The sequence below is a fragment of the Pleurodeles waltl genome, chromosome 7, assembly GCF_031143425.1.
Source record: "Pleurodeles waltl isolate 20211129_DDA chromosome 7, aPleWal1.hap1.20221129, whole genome shotgun sequence".
In the NCBI taxonomy this organism is placed as follows: Eukaryota; Metazoa; Chordata; class Amphibia; order Caudata; family Salamandridae; genus Pleurodeles; species Pleurodeles waltl.
Genome location: NC_090446.1, coordinates 1391657925 through 1391678573, shown reverse-complemented (window position 1 = coordinate 1391678573; position 20649 = coordinate 1391657925). Strand labels below are relative to the sequence as shown.

Sequence of the window (20649 nt, the reverse complement as noted above, 5' to 3'; positions counted from 1 at the left end):
GGTACCAAGGTACCATATAGTGGGGACTTGCAGCCAAGTTAGCCATTTCCAATTGGAGACTGTTCATTCAACATAAACTTTAGGGGCAAGGGTCTGATCAGCAGGCCTCAGTGCACTCCCAAAGTTGAAAAAACAGCAGTGTCAGTCGAAAAACTTGGGGGTGACCATGTAAAAAGAGGCGTTTCCTTAGACTTTGCAGTCTATTTTCTTCTGTGCTATTCTTGTAACTCTTGGGCAATGACGAGGGCTCCATGGCACAAGCACTACTTGTTTCCAATCATAGGCTTTCTATTACCACATTAGGGCATTACGGCACTTGTAATCTTGGTTTAATACAATTGAACCCATTGGACAGTCAGACCTGAAAACAATGATAGTTAAACTGAATGCCAGGAGCTGGAATCATGGTGTCCTTGTGGTATAAAGTCCTATATTAACCGTACTGGTGAAGGACTCCAACATGCAGCTGTGCTTTATACCGGGTGTACCCTTTCTAAAGGAGGGTGGCTATATGCAAATAAATCTAGGAAGGCGATTGGGGTCGAGTGTACTTGGTTGAGAAATTGCACACAATACTCCAGGGCGTTATAGGAGCGCATACTGTCAGTGGGGACCATTTTGAGAACAATACTAATGTTCTATCGAAAGCTTGGGTTGGATAATATTACATGAAGAGAGAGAAACTTAAACACACACAGACACGGTGCACTTCTGATTTTGAACAGCGACGTCTAGTTGGTGTTGCCGCAACTCTGTTATAGTACTCCAAAGAAGTATCATCAACTTTCCTAAAACTCAAGAGGCTCCCTCGTTGTCTTATAACAAAAGTAAATGCGCCGGTAACGCCACGTCGGGCGTATCGAGGCTGCTTCTAGTGATGGTCCAGAGGTCAAGGTTCGTATCTCAGTGCTTAGTCCCGCACTGGCAATTTGGAAGCTGTCTCCTCAGTTCACCACTTTGAAAGCTCAACCCCGTGCGATTGCTGGTGATTTCATCATTTATGCTACTGCACGGTTTTGAACTTTTCTTTTCGGTCACAGTACGCGAGTGAGCACGTCAGGCACTATATTTTAAGGGCCCCTCTCTCATAGGAAAGGTCTCATGATATACTAAATATAATTATTTACTGAGGATGTTTCCCCAAATTAGTCCCTTCCTCCCCAAAACCGATCAGGGTCTCCGACGTGTGCAGAGCCCCCACCCGCGCGACCCCGAGGAACAGCGCTCGCTCGCGTGTCAACGTGGCTCCCTGCAGCCAATCAGAGTGTCCGCTTCCATTCCAGCCCGCGCCCCGCAGGGAGAACAAGCCTGTTATTGGCTGTTGTTGGGCTGAATCCCGCCTACCTGGGGGGAGTTTAAAGATACAGGACGGGGGCGTTAGAGGGTCTCAGCGGAAAGGAGAGGCAGGGTAAGGTAAGGAGCGAGAGTACTGCGGGGCTGGTAGAAGTTAAGCGTGATCTTGTCGGATGAACGAGGCGGGGGAATGTGAAAAGTAAATGATGCGGGATATAAGAAAGAAAGAAAGGGGGTAATCTGGAAATGAGATCTGCGCACAAAATGTTACCAGTGAATAGAAAGTCTGTAAAGGAAAGAGACATTCCTGTGAGAGCTGGTCCATTAATTGGGAAAAGTTTGGCTCTGGGGTAGGGAGGCGGTCGGGGTTAGAGCGTAGGATGAGTTAAGAGAGGACAGAAACTGAATGAATGATCTGGGAAGGGGGAATGTTCAGAGAAAGGGGTGCTCAGTAGAAAGTTTGTGCAGGGAAGTTCTGAGAGAAGAAGTGATTGGGTTCGCAGAATGGTTTGTTCCAGGTGTATAGGGATCCCCCCCCCCCCCCCCCCCCCCAGAGTATCCCAGTAGTGGTCTGTGAGTTTGTTCTCCCTATAGTACAGTTCACTTACTGCCTCAGCGATCCCCAGTTCTGCTGTTTGTATTCTGTTGCCCCCCCCCCCCCCCTTTCGCTATCGGTTCTGTCCCATGTCTGCCCTTCCATTCCCGCTGCTGCCAAAAATCAGAGCAGTAGTGCAACTAACAATGTTAAAGTCTTCTTTTTTTAAAGATGTGCAACCTTATTAAAGCTTAAAATGCTGTGAGTAAACGGTTATAATACTGGAAAAATGTTAATGGGGGCTCAGGCGGACCCTCTTATCCTCGATGGTTGAAGTGGCGCACAGAACGGAAGAAAGGCTGAGCAGCGGATAGATTTTGTCCGCGATCCATCCTGGGCCCTGGGGGCGGAGGGAGGGACTTGGCCAGGAGTAGAGCAAAATCTGGCGGCTGCCCCAAGTGCGCAGGCCTCAGCACTCACACGTGTGTACGTGTATTTCATCTCGCTGTGCAGATGTTAGTGCTTCCGAGAGTGTTTTCCACTGTGTGCATCTGGTGCCCACAGGCTGTCTCAGCAGTACACCACCCCCTTATGCTTCTCTTAACCTTCAGTGGCAGATAGACTGTTCATGGTGCATCTATGATGCCAGAGGCTGTCTCGGTAATGCACTGTCGGTACATATTGTGCCGTCTTGTTTCCACGCTATGCCAGTACTGCACTGACTGTGCTGCTTGTGCCGCGGTGTTCACACAGTATCTCAGTAATGGATTGTCAGTGCGTTTTGTGCCCACAGGCTGTCCCCGTAATGCACTGTGTGCATCTTGTGCCCTAGTGTTGACACACTGTCACAGTAATGAACTGTCTATGCCTTTTGTGCCCAAGCGTTGATCCTGTACTGAACTGTTTGTGATTCTTGTGCCCAAAGGCTGACTCATAAATACTCTGTGCTCCTTGTACCCTCCTTGCTCCCAGTAATGCACTCTGTACAACTTGTGTCCTGGTGTTCACACACCATCCCAGTAATGCACTCTCTGTGCTCCTTGAGCCCTGGAGTTCACACACCATCCCAGTAATGCACTTCTTGTGCTGTTTGTGCCCTGGTGCTCACACACCATCCCAGTAATGCACTCTCTGTGCATCTTGTGCCCTGGTGTCCACACACCATCCCAATGGTGTCCACACACCATCCCAGTAATGCACTCTCTGTGCTCCTTGAGCCCTGGAGTTCACACACCATCCCAGTAATGCACTTCTTGTGCTGTTTGTGCCCTGGTGCTCACACACCATCCCAGTAATGCACTCTCTGTGCATCTTGTGCCCTGGTGTCCACACACCATCCCAATGGTGTCCACACACCATCCCAGTAATGCACTCTCTGTGCTCCTTGTGCCCTGGTGTTCACACACCATCCCAGTAACGCACTCTCTTTGCATCTTGTGCCCTGGTGTTCACACCATCACAGTAACGCACTCTCTGTGCTCCTTGTGCCCTGGTGTTCACACACCATCCCAGTAATGTACTCTCTGTGCTCCTTGTGCCTTGGTTTTCACACCATCCCAGTAATGCACCGTCTGTGCTGCTTGTGCCCCGGTATCTGTGCATCTTGTGCTACTGTGGTCCTCACGCTGTCCCAATTATTGCTCCCGTCTATGGTACTTTTGGTCAAAGGCTTCCCGACAACTCTCTGTGCTCCTTGTGCCCTGGTGTTCACACACCATCCCAGTAATGTACTCTCTGTGCTCCTTGTGCCTTGGTTTTCACACCATCCCAGTAATGCACCGTCTGTGCTGCTTGTGCCCTGGTATCTGTGCGTCTTGTGCTACTGTGTCCTCACGCTATCCCAATTATTGCTCCAGTCTATGGTACTTTTGGTCAAAGGCTGCCCGACAGTTCACTCAGTGTTCTTGTGCCCGTGTTCACACACTATCCCAGCCATTGATGCACAATCTGTCCTGGCATTCATACACTGTTCCAGTAATGCACTGTCTGTACGTCTTGTGCCCCGGTGCTCATGAACCATCACCGTAATGCAGGGTCTGTGCTTCTTGTCCACACAGTCTGTCTCTGTAATGCACTGTCTGTGCGTCTTGTACTTGGGCGTTCATGCACTGTCACCTTAATGCACTGTCTGTCCTTGCGGCTCTGCCACTCACTGATTGTCCCAGTGAGGCTCTCTCTTTGCTACATGTGCCCTGCTGCCCTTGAAGTGCCCCAGTAATGACCTTTGGATTTTGGTACTTCTGGTACTCACAGCCCTTCTGAGTGGAGTACTATGTTTGCTACTTAGATGGCAACAACCTCTGTGTACTTCTCTGCACTGCTATCCTGATATGTCTTGTCTGCACCGTGTGTACCCTAACTTCCCACAGGCTATCCCAGGGATATTCTGCATTTGCTTCATGTGCCTCCTCTAATTCCTTTGTCTAGTTCTTTCAGGTGGTGCTCCTGCGATCAGAACTATTTACCAAAATGAAGTTCCTGGCTGTCTTGTGCTTCTTGGCCTTGGCCACATCTCCAGTGGTGTCCAAGCCCACCCAAGAGAAGAAAGGCAGAGTCCACCAGGGCAAGGATCTAAGTGACCACCAGCACGATGACAGCAAGGACTTCCAGTACGACCATGAGGCTTTTCTGGGCAAGGAAGAGGCCAAAACATTCGACCAGTTGACGCCGGAGGAGAGCAAGGAGAGGCTTGGGTGAGACCTTGGTAGATTCCTTTGATGGGCAAGACACACTGTCGGTGGGGAAATTGTGGAACTGGAGTGAGGGTGTTCTAGCCATTGCTTGAGACTTTATTGGTTGGTGTGGATGAAATCTTGGAAATAGCTTCAGCAGTGGTGCTTGAGAGGCCTTTGACCTCATAAGGAATAGACCACAGTGAAGGTTTACTACAGCAAGGGCCTACCCTTTACAGGTCCCTCAGTGGCTCAAGACTGGTGTGTATCTAAGCTTGCCCGACTAAGTGAAGTTTTAGGTGCTCACTGAATCATCATGTTAAGCTCCTTGATCAGTCCTCGAAAAATCTACTCGCCCACTCACTATGGCGAGTGAGATTTTATCAGGTCGAGCTATTTTTAGGACCTATTGGTCCTTTCTGGCCAGTTAATTTGAGCTGGAAAGGAACAGGTGTTCTGTTCATTCAGAAAGTGAATGAGCAATAAAGATGCCTTTAAATCTTGTTTTATCTTGACACATTTGCTGTCTGGTCAAGGATAGAGGTCAAATGTCGGTTTGTCTTTTTACTAAGTGCCGTACCTGGTTCTGATTAGAGGTATCCTGGTCCAGTGACCTGCACTCTTTGTGAATACCCACTAAAAGGATGGTCCATTCTGAATTTTCGATGTGTGCAGGAGAATCTGTCTAATTGTAATTTGGACGTAGGCTTATGTTTACATGGTGGGTATGAAGAAGTGTACTGCGTAGGGCGCATTTTATGTGGGCTAAGAGTTTATTTTAGATTTGGACAAGCCATGCTTTGGCATCAACAGGCATGAAAAGTTGCTCCTTTGGTGCGTGCCTCAGTTCTAGTATACTGATTAAAGGCAGGGCAAACTCTTGCAGTGTGCCTCTCCTGATCTGAGGTATGGATTGATGTTCTAGTATTAACATGTCTGCAGAGCTGTCAGACTGAATCTATATCCTGGCTTGTTCCAGTATCCAAGTAGGTAACTAAGAAAAGAGCTCTCACTGATCCATTCTAGCCTGACTACACTCTACAGGTAGGGTTGTTTGCTGCAGGGAAAGAGTTTAAAATAGTCCATTAAAGCAGCTCAGTAAGCTAAGCACGTTCTGCTGAGGTCCATAACTTTCAGATCGCATGTCCATTCCTAGTAATTTTATTAGGCAGGAGAGCGCACCTCTTAAGGTGATCTTGAGCGTAAGTGGATTTCACATGTTGCACTCCCAGCAAGATATCTTGCTTGTTGCAGAGATTAGTGTACTGGCTACAGGTCACCTGTTTGATGCCTAAAATGGTAAACTCAGTCGTCCTTGTAATGACCACGGAAGGATTAGCCTTAAGTTGGGTAATAGTGACAATTTGTTTACGGGCTGGATATACTCCAAGGGACTTTTGTCTTTAATAAAAATCCCTCTCCGGGATGAAGCGTGGAAAACTACATTTAGCCTTCTTGTGAACTTTTTAGAGTTGGGAGAAAGAGGCTTCTGAACATTTAAGTATCTGCTCTACCTACTCACTGCACTAACGAAACAAGCATTGGCAACGGCAATAGGGTTGGAATTGTCTGCTGATCCTTTGGCTTTGCTGGTGGTTATGTTGTTTCTGAATAACTTTTGTATGACAATATGCAACTCACAAGTGGCCCTTTAGCAGTGTTGGGAGCTGCAGGAAACTTGCCTAGATAAGTAAAAGTATTGTTTAAAGATTACATTATATTTTATTAATGTAAAAGAACACATTGCACGTGCAGGGCCTGGCACTGAAGTGGACTCATTTTCAGGATGTGCACAGTATGCAAGAGTACAATACTGTCACTCAGGTAGGCCAATTGCTGCGGTGGGCTGACCCTGTGCTCTATGTTGTGGCGGGCGGAGGCAAAGTGTGAATGATTCCACAGCAGACCAGTGGATGAAGAGAACAGACTGAAAGCCCCTGAATTTGGGGAGGTGAGTGGGGTGTACTGCCCGACCTAAAAATAAGAGTTAAAAAGAGGGGGCATCTGGGTTAAGGAGGCGTAATCCAGTCCAGCTCTCAATCCATTGAGCAGTTGAGAAACATCTTATGTATCTGTTTTCCTATTGTACAAACGTAGTCCTAGAATTCATTTACCTGAATTTGGTGAATGGTGCAGTTTTATTATTTTAATACATTAGTATAATATAGCTTGCCTATTCAGAAAGGCAGAAGGGGGGTTTAGGACATCAGTATCTGGCCTGAGTTTACAGTTCAGGAAAAAGAGCCATATGCATTTGCAGTGCTTTAAATGGGCAGGTGAAGTCCCAAAAGGAGTACCTGGACTTCTTTCATTTGGACGGGAGAGTACCTGCGCTTCTGCAGTACATTTAATAGGAGAGTACCTGTGCTTCTCTGGAGCAAACGGGTACTCGAATATTCGGTACCTACACTAACATTCCATTGAATGCACTGTGCCTATGTTTATAGTGCATAGGTGTGAGGAAGTAGATTGTTAATTGGGGTGGTCGCGAGGCCCAGCCAGCTAATAATGTCACTATTCTGTATCGGGTCCAGTTAGTTTACTTTCATATATACCTGAGCTCAGTTCTGGGTAGCTGTGCCACAGAGCCACCAGGCTTAACTCAAAGGAAACCAGTGTCAAGAATTTATCAGTACCAAAACAGTTAAGTCAAAAACTCAACAATAAAAACGCCACTCCAATTTATTAAAATAATATAAACTTTAATGAGCAAATAGACCCCAAAACAACAAAAATCTGATCAGGAGAACCAGAAATATGATTTTTAGTAGTTTTAGAGTTTTCTAGCGCCAAAAAGTGCAAAGCACCAACCACGATATCTGGTTGCGCCAGATCGGATCAACGTTAAGGCCAACCACAATGGAGCATGGGTCAGATACAGGGACCAGGTTTGTCCGGTGAAAAGTTTACCTTCTTTTATTTTATTTTTTTCTGGAGGATTTTTCTCGTCGGTGGGGTGGCTATCTCCTGAATCTGACAGCAGTGTGCTGCTTGGCATAGGTCCCAATGAAATCCTCCGAACTCAGACTTACAAACGTTTCTCAAGTAGAGTTGCTTTCAGCAAGACCAACCAGCAAGTTGAATCCGACCAGCAATGTGACCACTACGGCTGTGGTTGAGCGGCTAACCCATTCTTTTAGGAAAAAGTTCAGTAAAAGTTTTTAAGTGTCCACTTTTCCAAACTTGATGGGGCAAGAGTACCCTTTTAACACCAGCCAAGGTTCCAAGACCTCTAGAGAACTACTTGGTGAGTTAGGACTCCATCTCCAAGAAGCCACCAGAAGGTTCCAGGGCTAATCCATTTGGAATTGGTCAGCTGAGTTCTCCTTTAGTGCAGGCATTTTTTCAGCGTTTGTGTTTCTGGAGCTTAAGGGGAGGATAGCTGACTAACCCTTGAGGTCTGTCTTCTGTCATGGGGTCAAGTGAGATCAGGTCCAGCCTGGGGTTTTTCTCCACAGGTAGAAAAGCAGGCTCAGTCCTTCCGAGTTCCAGTCTTCAGGTTCAGTTCTCCTTCTGTTTTCCACAGGTCAGCAGGGTTCTGCTGAAAGTAGCCAGGGCTGCCACTTTTTTGCCTTGCATGGTTGGGGTGACCCCCTAACCAGTATGGGACATCTAAAACTTAAATACACATGCCCTACTTCTTTAAATACCACGCACCCTGGCCTATGAGCATTTAGAGGTGACTTATAAGTATTTAGAAAAAGCAAGTTTCGGACTAGCAAAAGGTTTATTTGGCCAGGTTGAATTTGGGTGAGTGAAAAGTTGGATGGATAGATGCATGGATGAATGAGTTGAAAACATAGATATAAGGATGGATGACTTAAAGGGAGGAAGGGTGGATGAATGAGAGGATGAAGGATGGATGGATGAGTGAAAGGATGGTTGAGCAAAAGTATGGATGTAAAGATGGATGAGTGAAAAATTGGATGGGTCAGTGAAGGCGATGGTAGATGGTTGAGTCAGTAAAATGATGGCTAGATGAGGAAAAGGGTAAATGGATGGGTGAAAGGGTGGATAGATAAGTGAATGGATGGATGGCTGCATGAAAGGGAGGGTGCTGGATGTGTGGATGGATGGATAAGTGAAAGGGTGAATGGATGAGCGAGAGGATGGAAGAATGAATGGATGAAAGTGAAAGAAGGGTAGATGAGTGGTTGGATGGCTGAGTGAAAGGATAGATATGTTTGATAGGTTTGAAGACGGTTGGATAGGTTTGGATATAAATAGGCGGATGGATGGACAGAATGGTGAAAGAATGAATGGATGGCAGAATGTAAAAGTGTGGTGATTATCAGCGGGTGGATGGGAGAATGAAAAGATGAATGGATAGATACTTGAATGGAAGAGACAAGCAAGCTCTTCTGTGGAGGGTGTGATGACTTGCTTGGTGCCATGAGAGCGTTGTTTCAAAGTGGGGGATATTGTAATTTTCTGGCTACACCCTTGAGACCTCGTCTGGTCGCCTGCTACTACATCTGACACGTGCTGCTGCTCTGCAATTCCCCATCTGCGTAGCAGTTTCCAACTAGCCGAAGGCCTGCCAGAAACAGAAACGAGTTAAATCTCATTAAAATGTGAATGGTTCGTGTGAATTATCCGATGGAACCCCCTGCTGCTGCGGTTTGGGGTCCACGAACCTTCCCGGGTGAGCACCGGTGTAGGCCCCTCGGGATGGAAGGCTGATGGGGTCTCCGTGGGCCTGGGAAGGCGGGGTGGGGATGATGGCGGTGCCTGCGTGGCACGATGCATTGCTGTGGAGACCAGGGCGCGGCACGGACAGGAGCACAAAGCTGCCTTCGGGGCTCCTGCTCGTCTCTCACCGTGCGTGCGCCAGGGAAGCCCCGGCCTCCTCGGATCACAACTCCCTTCTTCCCAAATAGAGGCGCTCTGAAGTGTTTCCTTATTTGGGAATAATCCGCCCTCCCCTGCCAGCCTTTCAAGTCTGTGCCTCATCACGAGGTCTTCCTCTCGGGTTGTGCCAACACCGCCTGCCTCCACATATCTCTGCTCCAAAAAGGCCACTAGCCCTGCCTCTATGGATGCTACGGGTTTGGCTTTCTAAGGATCCCTTCTTGATTTGAGCGAGGCATTAGTGCCCCCTGCCCCAGTGCTTAATTTGTAAATACAATCTTGGCGGTCCCAAAACCCCTACTCTGAAACACGCGCTGCTGCAATTAAATGTGCGAACACGCAATACCGAGGCAGCGTTAATCCTAAAGTCCTCTCGGACCTTTAAGATATATCTAAAGCCACTCCCTGCCCCTTCATCTCACTCTTAGAGCTTTCTGCTTTCTCCAATTGAGACGCTTTAACGTTTTTCTCTCCCTCCAGGTTCCCTATATGTGCCTTTTGCTCGCAGTAAATGCCTGAGGCAGAAAATACGTGCCGACCCTCAAAAATAAGTGCCGGTGCCCCGCAGCGGGAACAGCAAGCACAAATTGAGCACTGCCCTGCTCCCTCCCACACACATACACATATCACCTTCTGCTGTTGATACTACAAGACTCTCTCCTCGAACCTGGCTGTTACTCCTTCAAACCCTCAGTTTCTCTCCTGTGTTGCACTCCTTCAAACTCTGCCATTACCTCACAAAATCTGTGCACATCACCCACTCCATAATTAAATCTTCTCCCCGGCTTTTGCTGTCGCCCGATCTCCCCAGACACCCCTAGCCTCCACTGCTGTCGCTGTAAATATTTCCCACCATCGCTGTTTAAAGCTCTTTAATATTTGTCCCTACCTGTATCTTCCTTTGACCCTCCCCGGCCAACTTCTACTCTTTCCGGTAACTCCAGTGACTGGTACCTGCAACTTGCCGCGCATGCTACCTACCTGTATGATATTTGATCCATTGACCCACATCACCTGTGACTTGCAGCCTGCAGCCCTTCTTCACACGTCGTTGTACACATGCCTACTTCTTCCTGTATCCCTGCCTGCTGCTACTTGTAACTACACTTGTTAAACGTGCTGTCACCAGGGAATCCAAACAGTCATCTGCTCACCCAAGCCTGTGGTATAAGGTTTGCCTCCTTTCTGTTCTGAGGCTGCTCCTTGCTATTTCCTGTAGTTTGAGGTCCGCCTGTTTCCTTCTGGGGTTTCTTGCCTCTTTTAAAGCAGCTTTGCTCCTTCCTAGACTCATAGTGGATAAGATTGACGCTGACAATGACAGCCTAGTGACATTGCCGGAGTTGCTGTCCTGGATAAAGCATGTGCATGGTCGCTGGGTGGACGAGGATGTAGCCAAGCAGGTCCAGTTCTACGACAAGGACAAAGACGGTCTTGTGTCCTGGAAGGAGTACAGTGACCAGCTCTACAGCCATCTCATAGGTGAGATCCTCTCCCACTGACCTCTGCCCTTTCACTGCAGGAAAATTGTCATCAAAATAGACAAAAACCAGGATGGCGTGGTTACCCACGAAGAGTTGAAGGATTGGATCCAGCACACGCAGAACCGCTACATCTATGAGAACGTCAACAAGCACTGGTCTGACTATGACCAGAACGGGGACGACCGTATCGCTTGGGAGGAGTACAAAAACACCACGTACGGCTATTATGCAGGTGAGAGGTGATAGCAGCTCAGGCAGGTGAGCAGGGCAAACCAGTAAGGGGGTAGAGGGTAGAATGGAGCTCACTGTACTTAGATGAGTAGAGGTCTGGCAGGCATTAGAGAGCAGGAAGTGAACTGTGGGGACAGCAGCTTGGGTAGAGGGTGTTGGGTTCACCTTGGGAATAGCGCGCAGGTGATGGCAGGAAAGTGAGGAGTCAGAATCGATTGGCCTAGGATCTCAGGCCACGCAGGTGAATTGCTGGGACACAGAGCTAAAGCAGGAGATTAAGTGCAGGGCAAGGCAGGAAGCCAGGGGAATGCAAGTGAAGGTGAGCGGTTCAGATACAGATGGGTGAAAGTAGCTTTACTACATCAGGAAGCTGCAGACAGTGAGACGCATGAGTATCTTGATCAGAGAGCATAACCACACTACTTCTCTGTAAGACTACTTGGATGTTCTTATAGACGCACATGCTTTGCATACTCCTGCAATCCAGTGGTTCGATTCAAGATTCTTTAAAAATTAAATTCAAAACATCCCAATGAAGCTGATAGGTGGAACCTATTGATTTATGTTGTGAACACGGATTCTTTGCACATGAAGAGCACATTCGTTCTTATTAAGGGATCGCAAAGATTCCAAGTTGCAAACCACTGATCTTTTAATTTATTATTTTTTTTCCCTGCTTTTTGCAAAATATGTCTTTCAGAAAGCCCCATCCCATGCTTTGAGTAGCTAATAGTATCTTTCAGATTTGGATAGAGGGTAAAGATCACCCAGCTGAAAAGATGACTTGCTTGAGCCGCCAAAAGATGTCGCCAAGTCTCAAAATCAAAGCAAACCTGCCACATGAATGTTTGTACTGATGGCCATGCAACTGCTTCTTAGATTTCAATGAGGCTTTTTTCAAGTGTGTGGAAGTCGTTATCTTCCACTTGCTGTTTTCTTGCAATGATCTGTGGACCAAATATTTTGATGTATGCACCAATATATCAACATCATTTTATTATGGTTTAAAAATAGCAGTATGTCCAGAGGCAACCAGCCATTGGTGAATAGGTCTGATATCTCATATTTACTCACACGATAACATGGTGCCCCCGCACTCTTGAGCGACCCAATGGGCAATTAAACAGTTAGCTAGTAATTTAGCATTAAGAGAAGAGTGGCAGAAGAACTGATTGATGTGTAAACTTGTGATGGCTTTCAGTAATAAAAAAAAGACCTATCTGGGGCACGCACTGCATTATTCTCACAATGGTGATCTTACATTTTATCAGCATGAAATGTTTGCGGTTCGACCTGGATGCAGGTGTTCAAAAGCCAGAACAACACGTTTAGCTAAGGCAGCAGTAAGTTTCATAAAGGGCGGGGTAGATATATGATGAGGGGACCATGTCTTTCACGACTCTCACATAAAGTGCATACAAGTACAACACGAATAATGGCTTACCAGATTTCTGGTACTAAGCTGCTAAAGCCCCTACGTTCACTCTAACAATTGAGGTGCATTCACCTTGCTCTTAAAAACAATTTAATAGTGAAATATTAAATGTCACAGGGCAAAAGTTAAAATCCCTCAGGTTGATACCCTAAAGAGTGCAGTGGTACCGTCCATACCTTTGCAAACAAAAATAAAAAAGGCTCCACCATGCCTAGCTGAGCCTTGAGGATCATCACTGTCAAACATTCATCAAAACAATGCTCAAGGATTCCGCTATCATCTTTGTGTTGGGTCTAGACTCTTGCTTGGGAAGATTGGGTAAGGAGGAGGGCCTCCAGAGTGCTACACTGTGGTGGCTCACGTTTTCGTGTAAATTCCTTACCCAACCAGGTCTGGATGGTGAATGTTTGTGCATTGCTTGCCCAAGAACCATGGTCTGCAGTACATCATTTTCAGGGCTACCCAGGCAAAAATGGCCACTTGCTGGTTCCCTAATACTAATCTGGAAGGGAAGCGACCAAGGGGGTGGAAAGTGATAGGGCTTAGTGGAATCCTGGGAGCATCTACTCCGAGTGCCGCACAGCTGGGTAGCACTGATTCTGTTCTTCCTGGTGAGGTTCTGTGTATCCTACTTCAAACCATCCTGATGACAAAAATATGTTTTAACATCTTCAAGGACGATTCCAGACTCTACCAAGGTGGGAGCATGTAACGCATGTGAATGTCTACAAGAGCTAAGTTGTAAGTCCTCCTGAAAAATGCCTCCAATTGTAGCCAGTGTAGCAATAGATGTCATTACAGGTCTTTTACAGGAAGTTATAGAGTGCTGTAATAAGCATTCTTATCCCTCAGTGGGTCTTCACTTTCCAGAACGGTGCACTAACTTTGAGGGATCAAACTTGTAAAGAGGCCTCTCTGGTAGGTTACATTGCTTTATAGAGATCACTCTCATTGGTAAGGACCTCTTAGCACTGAACTGATTAGCCATGACTTTACAACCACACCCCCTAAATATGATTGAGAGAAGTATTAAGTGTAGATCTGAGTGTAGGAGGCTGTCTTGTAGGAACTGTGGGTCGTCATGCGGCTGTGTTCGTTGCATGCTGCATGGCAGTAACCGCAAGTTTAGTGCTCGGCCGAAGCTGCTTTCATTCTCTTGCTGCTGCTGCTGTTACGTGGTTGAGTAGTGGGTGGTTTGGGGGGTCTTGAGCAGAAAACTTCCCTTGTCTTCGGGAAGAGGTGGTTATACACTAAGATGGCTTAATATATGTGTGTGTCTTTTATGCAGGTTCTCTCTTTATCTTCCCAGTTCTCTCTACAGCAGTTTCTGCTTTAAGACTGCTCTCTCACTTTTTTCTGTGTTTTTATGGTAGCCTACTCTGGATCCGGTTTCTCAATTTCCCCTTTCTTTTTTTTCTGCAGTTACTTGCTCTCTATCAAGATTTTGTTTCCCTATGCTGTGTTTAGCTGTTCTGGTAGCATTTTCTGTATCTAAGGTATGGGTCCTGTTTCTCTACCTTTCACTTGTTGTACAAAAACTGGGCCACTTCCTCCCCTTTCTTTGCAAGGCAGAAGCTACTTCTGGATGCAGTTTCTTGACCCTCAATTCTCTTTTGTTCTATTCTTCTCTTGCACTTGCTTGACTGTTGTCTTTTCTTGTGTAGTGGAAAGCTCTTAGGCTTGTTTCCGTTGTCTTTCCTGTGTGCTGTTATAACATGTAGGACAGTTAGGATTTTTTTTTTTCTTCTTTCTAGCTCTCAACTGTCTCTGGTCCTGTTTCTCACTTGCTTGTGTTTCGTACTACCTGACTGTGGGCTCAGTTTCTGTCTCTAGCCTCTGTTTTGATGGCTCCTGTGTTTTTTTTTTTTTTTTCTCTTTCCTGTACTCTGAGAGAGAGATGCACTGCATCTAGATATAGCCACCACAATCATCTGGTCAGCAGTAGTCGGGTGTTCCTATTTGCTTACTGTGTTCTGTGGTAGCTGGCTCTGGTTCATGCTTTCCACTTTTCTGTTCTTTGTAATGGCAGGCACTGAATATTATTCCTACCTGTGTCCATTTTCTGGTCTGCAGTAGCAGACCCTTGATCCGGTTCCTCTTTCTTTACTGTTACATGGTAGATGGTTCTAGTTCTTGTCTTCCTCTCCTGTGTTTTGCAGTCTGGATCCAGTTTCTCTTTCCATCTTCTGTTTTGAAGCAGCCGAGCAGCCTGCTCTTGATCTAGTTCCCCTTTCTCTATTGTGTTATGGAATGTGGCTCTGTTTCCTGTTTCTCACTTACCTGTGCTTTTGTTGTAGCTGTCTCCAGATGTAGTTTTTCTGTCTCCTTTTTTTGGTCTGCAGTAGCCGGCTCTTGTTCTGTATCCTCCTTCTTACTGTATTCTGTGGTAGCCTGCCCCGGGTTGTTTTTGTCTCGCCTTTCCGTGTCCTGCAGTGGTGGGTCCTGGAGAAAGATTATCTTTTTGACCCTCATCTGTGTTAGATTGTGTTCTCGCTTTCTTTCCTGTGATCAGCAGTAGGTGATTCTGGGTCCTTCAACTTCAAGGCGCTCTGTTATGGCCCTACGGCTCTCTCCTTCCTGTTTTCTGTATTCACTATCTCCAGATCCATTTGCTTCTGTTTCTGCATTGTGGACAATCAAACTTTGAGCCGTTTTTTTTTTTTTTTTTTTTTTTTTTTTTTTTTTTTGTTTCTCTCCCTATGTTCTTAGTAAATCATAGTGAATCTTTTCTCCTCCACACCTACATATTTTTATTTTTTTTGTCTCTTTTTGCCCACACCCTGTCTTCATCTTTGGCCATTTTGTGTTTTGGAGGGGTCTGCTTATTTTGTATCAAAAACACTGTTGCTTTTTTATGTTCAATACTGTTGTCCTTGTTCATGTAGACCTCCTTACGAATTTTACTAATTCTGTAATAATATTTTTCAAGCTGTGTTCTGCAGTTGTTGATAGTAGATGCATTATCTCTCCATGCGGTATGTTTTGCAGTTGCACGCCCTGGTCTCTTGCACGTCTCTCGCTCTCCAGAAAGCCTATGTAGGGAACATCTTTTGTAGTAAAGTAGCTTCACCTATTGCATTTAACTATTCAACACAAATAAATCTGCTTGTAAAGTGAAAGTATTACTAGGATTCCTCACGAGGAGGAGCATAGTGGTGGAAAAAGTTTGAAGAAAGAGAGCAGCTAACGTTCCACCTCTTCCAGGTGAGGAATTTAACGACCTGCCGGACAAGGAGACCTACCGCAACATGATGAAACGGGATGAGCGCCGCTTCAAACAGGCCGACAAGGATGGCGACATGATCGCCACGCGCGACGAGTTCACGGCGTTCCTGCATCCCGAGGAGTTTGACTACATGAAGGACCTGGTCGTGAAGGTGAGAACATGCGCCCCTTCCTTTTACATTGAGAGTGCACATCACTCCTTCACAGTGAGGAAGAGCGCCCTGCCAGCACCTCCCATCAGGACCAGAACACAGCAGAGGATGGGAGGTGCTTGAGCTAAAACAACTCCTCCTCATACCTTTAGAATGGAAGCTTGGGTCCGAATAGTACTATGCACAGCGGAGTAATGGCTTCACTGGTGCTTGGGGCCCTTCGAGGGCATGCTGTGCTTGGGGCAGGCTCAGATGGTGGTTGTGTTAACCTGGGTTTTAACCATCTCTTTACCATTCTCCTCCTCCCATCTCGGTTTCTTCCCTTACCCTAACTGTAGTTGTCTCTGGAGACATGAGGCAGTGTCCTGGGAATGTTACCCCACATTGGTCGTTTTGGGATGTTTACAGTTCTACTTTGACCTCAGATGAAACATATGAATATGAACCGGTTTGTTGTCTGCTTCTTTGTCCAGGAAACCCTAGAAGACATTGATAAAAACGGAGATGGATTTGTGGACGCGAATGAATACATAGGTAAGACCTCGACAGGTGAGAAAGTGAGCAGGTGCGTTGCATTCCTCTGGATAAACCTCCCAGGTACTTTCTATACCATACTTATAGTCATGTTAAAAGGTAGCAGGTACTGGTAAGGGCATAGTCTGGTTCCCAGGTATCCTGCTTAGTCTGTGAATTCCCAGGAATATCATCGTCCTTGTAGTACTGATGGTTAACCATTACTTATAATAATATGCTACCCAGCCGTTTTGGTTGCACAGTTCAGTTTTCTCCCTGTATACACATTCTGCTGAAACTGAATATCTGTGCTTGTCAGTTTGTAGCATCTTTGTCCAGTCTCGTCCAAACTCACTGTGTTCCTGCTATTACTGTCACCCACTTCCAACAGGTGATATGTATTCAACTGAGAACGATGAGCCTGAACCGGACTGGGTGAAAAGTGAGCGTCAGCAGTTCTTGGACTTCCGTGATCTGAACAAGGATGGAAAGATGGACCACTCTGAAATCAGCCACTGGATTATGCCCCCTGACTACGACCACGCAGATGTGGAAGCAAAGCATCTCATTTATGAGTCCGACAAAGACAAGGTTAGCTGTCTGCCCACTGCATCCTACAAAAGCATGCATCTAGGGACAAGAATCTGCCTTCTACACCTGGGGATCTGGGAAAAGGAGAGAGATAGCCAGTTATGGTGGCATGGGCCTTAGATAATGGTCTTAGTAAAAGGCTTTTATGCACTAGTATCGATAATTATCACAGTACGGCGCCCCTTGCCAACATTTTGAGCCAGAATAATTTTTCGTAGTCCAATGTCCATGTTGGGTAGTATGGACCAGAGCTAAGTGTCCTCGTCTACTTCTCATATGCAAGAGTGTGGACCAAAGCTAAACTTAGTCTAGTTTCCGTAAACACGAGTACTAAGTACCCTGGTCTAGCTCTCATAGACAAGAGCATGGGCCAGAGCTAAATAACCTAGTCTAGCTTTCATTCACAGGAGCATGAACCTGAGCCACATATCCTGGTCTAGTTTTCAATCACCGGAGCATGGACCAGAGTTGAATAACCTAGTCTAGTTTTCATTCACAAGAGCATAGACCAGAGTTAAGTATTCTGGTCTAGCTTCCATGTACAGGAGCGTGGGCCAGAGCTCAATAACCTAGTCTAGCTTCCATATGCAGGAATTTTAACCAGAGCTAAGTATCTTGGTCTAGCTTTTGTACACAGGAGCATGGACCAGAGCTGAATAACCATATCTAGCTTCCATGTACAAGAGCATAGACCGGAGCAAAGTATCCTGGTCTAGCTTTCATAAACAGGAGCATGGACCAGAGCTAAATAACCTAGTCTGGCTTCCATATACATGAGTATGAACCACAGCTAAGTATCCTGGTCTAGATGTCATATACAGGAGCATGGACCAGAGCGAAATAACCTAGCTGAGCAGTCCCATACAGTAATAGGCATCAGAATGAATTAAACTCCATCTTATGTATGCGAACTGTTTATAGTAATCCAGCGCTCATATGTATTGGGCGGTACAAGAGTTACTTCAAAGGAGAGCCACGCAATGTTCAAGGTAACACAGAGCAAGAAGAAAGGGTTTGTTCTGCCTTCAGACAGGGATAATAAAAGTCAAAAAAGACCCAATAACCTTTCTACTTTCAAACCCACACTCTGAAGGCATGTTTCAGACAGTGCTAGGTGTCACTATTTGAGGCTACTGTAACGGACCGTACTGAGTCGTCTCTTAGAGGGCTGTGGCCACCAAGCTCCAGGGCAAAGGCTAGATCGGAGGACTTAGTTCTGGCTCACAGGTATATTGGTCTGGATAACTCAGGACTTGATTAGTTACAGGGAATTAGGTAGATGAAAGGGTATTTCAGACTTGAGCCATAGCAACATGGAGGTTTGGCCCTTTTGCATGTATATGGTGAGGGGCGGGGTCGCCAGAATCAGCTGTTGTACCTTGGCAGGGTGTTCACAACTGGCTGGGTGCACCCAGAATAAAATGGGGATGGGTAGCACAAGATTGATGCTTCTCTTGATAATTGTCACCCGCTCTCACTGTAATTTTTACGTCCCAGTAATTTGTCTCTCCATTCGCTTCTGCAGGATGACAAACTCACCAAAGAGGAAATCTTGGATAATTGGAACATGTTTGTTGGGAGCCAGGCTACCAACTACGGGGAGGACCTGACGCGCAGACACGATGAATTCTGATCAGTACTAACCCGTCCACCCCAATCAGACGTGCTAACCCCACTACGTGTGGTCGTACAGTCAACATCGCTAATTACTGCCCCTAAACCGTTACTAATCCAATGGAAATAAAGAGGGGAAGGGGCAGGCAAGGGTTTTTAAAAACATTTTTTTTACAGGGAAGATATTTTCTACAAGGTAATGAGGGTGGGGGATGGGTGACTTTGTTCATGGTGGACAGGTGGAGAAAAAGCAGTGGTGAGAAGTGTAAGGGTTATGTCGATTAAGCTGGTCCTCCTGATGGATGTAGTATCGCACCACAACCAGATGTTGAAAGTAAAGGCACCAGTTTTCATCTATGTGTAATTATGGACAAGATAAGAGAGGCACAATGGGATTGTGCCTGCACACAGCATAGCTAAAGTGGTTGCAGGCCTCAACAGTGGTGTGTGGTAGTGGATGGCATTGGAGGCTTTAAGAGACCTCGGGTCATTGGGGATATAGATGAGGACTCTTCCTTGCATGACCCACTCTGACATCCTAGATGTGGCTGGGGGAAATTGAAGGCCCCTGTACGAGCAGGTAAGATCTTTACCACAGCTAGTTATGTGTTCAGGTCACTGTGTCATAGGCTTGGAGTTGGCACACATGGTTTTCTGTGAATTTAGAGCCTGGAAAAATGTTGACCACTGGGCCAAGTGTCTCTAATATCTTACAGAACACCTTCCCTTTGGGAAACTGGCCCAACCTGCTCTGACATTGCTCACAGTCTGTGGATGGACTACCTGATTTGGATAGTTGTGTTCTCCATGCATGACCAGAATCTGAGATAAATCTTGGGGTTATCTGAGACAGACTGGATTGTCTATAGAGGTAAGACTGATAAAGGCTTTTGCTTGGCAGATGAAGTGGATCCCACCATTTGGAAAGTTTCTCGAGTTTGTATGTGGTGGGACATGGATAGCCATGTAGTACAGAGCCTCTGTGGTCGTTCTGGTGTGGCACGGTATCAGATATGTGGTACGGTGTATCTTGAACTCTTTAATGGTGCTTCAGAGAGGTGCATGTTGTACGGAGTCTCTGTAAGGGTGTGAGTTCAGCTGCGTGGTAGCATAGAAGCAGTTGCATATTGTTATGGAATATGCTTTCTGTACAGATTGTTGTAGTGGGCTTGTTTATACACAGCTTTTGGAGCTGTACTATAGCTGTACATGGGTCAAATGTGTTACAGAGCCTCAGCAATTGTTGTGCTATGGTTGTAGCACAGTTACTCTGGGGCTGATCTACAGTATGTCCATTTAGTACTGTCTGTCTACTAGAGTATTGGTTAGGTATGTAGTGGTCAGTCTGTGTAGTTGTTACTCAGATGTACAGCAGAGTACATGCTGTATAAAGTGTGTGTGGCTGTTGTGCGGTGGTACTGGGGCGTAGGCGTGTTCTTAAGTCTGTACAGTATACCACATCCCCTGTTCTCCCCAGCAGGACGGCAAGCTCTCCAAGCAAGAAATCCTGGATCAGTATGAAAAGTTTGTATCGAGCACCCTGACTGATTATGGCCACATGATGACCCAGCATGAGGAGCTGTGATGCAGAGAGATGAAGAATACTGGGGGAGTTCACCCCAGCCCCTGCACTAGTGCATCTGTCCAGGTGAAGCTTCATCTTCTCAGCATCTCAGCAGATGACTCTCCATTGCGTGGGCTTGTGTCACACCACTGATGATAAATAAAATGTCCACTTAACTGACTGAAGTGTGTGTGTTTATTGGGCATGGTTATGCTGAACGTGCCACAAATGCTCAGGGATGAAGGTTTGTAGGAGGGAAAATAGGCTATTGTCCACGAGAAGAGCAAAAAGTAATGCCTTCCCACTCTTAAGACACAATTTGTTACACAGACTAAGACCATCATTACACAAGACCTTAAGCCTTGGCCACTGAAAATTGAATTCAGCCTCTTCCATGTAAATATGGATTTGCTGCCCTTGTCATGTCACCCACCATCTGCTTCATATTTTTCAGATTTCAACAAAAAAGTGCTTCTCGCTGAAAAGTTGCTA

General features: G+C 46.2%; 1 protein-coding gene across 4 annotated transcripts; it reads left to right on the top strand.

Annotated features, from left to right (window-relative positions):
• The first annotated feature begins 1335 nt into the window (after positions 1-1335).
• RCN3 (reticulocalbin 3) lies at positions 1336-20338 on the top strand. Of its 4 annotated transcripts, none has more exons than XM_069200984.1 (7): positions 1336-1413; positions 4256-4521; positions 10871-11064; positions 15703-15875; positions 16349-16409; positions 16780-16979; positions 18505-20338. In XM_069200984.1, the coding sequence occupies exons 2-7, from the start codon at positions 4298-4300 to the stop codon at positions 18610-18612; spliced, it is 960 nt and encodes a 319-aa protein (XP_069057085.1). In that variant the 5' UTR covers positions 1336-1413; positions 4256-4297; the 3' UTR covers positions 18613-20338. The 4 variants fall into 4 exon arrangements, with proteins under 4 accessions (XP_069057085.1, XP_069057086.1, XP_069057083.1 ...); XM_069200985.1 differs by lacking the exon at positions 10871-11064 and adding an exon at positions 10637-10830 and having other exon boundaries at positions 20074-20338; XM_069200982.1 differs by lacking the exon at positions 10871-11064 and adding an exon at positions 10637-10830.
• Positions 20339-20649: the final 311 nt, after the last annotated feature.

Coding starts and splice junctions, on each gene's coding strand:
- RCN3 (XM_069200984.1), top strand. CDS start 4,298: ATGAAGTTCCTGGCTGTCTTGTGCTTCTTGGCCTTGGCCACATCTCCA. Junction 11,065..15,702: donor CACGTACGGCTATTATGCAG/GTGAGAGGTGAT, acceptor CACCTCTTCCAG/GTGAGGAATTTAACGACCTG. Junction 16,980..18,504: donor ATGAGTCCGACAAAGACAAG/GTTAGCTGTCTG, acceptor TCGCTTCTGCAG/GATGACAAACTCACCAAAGA.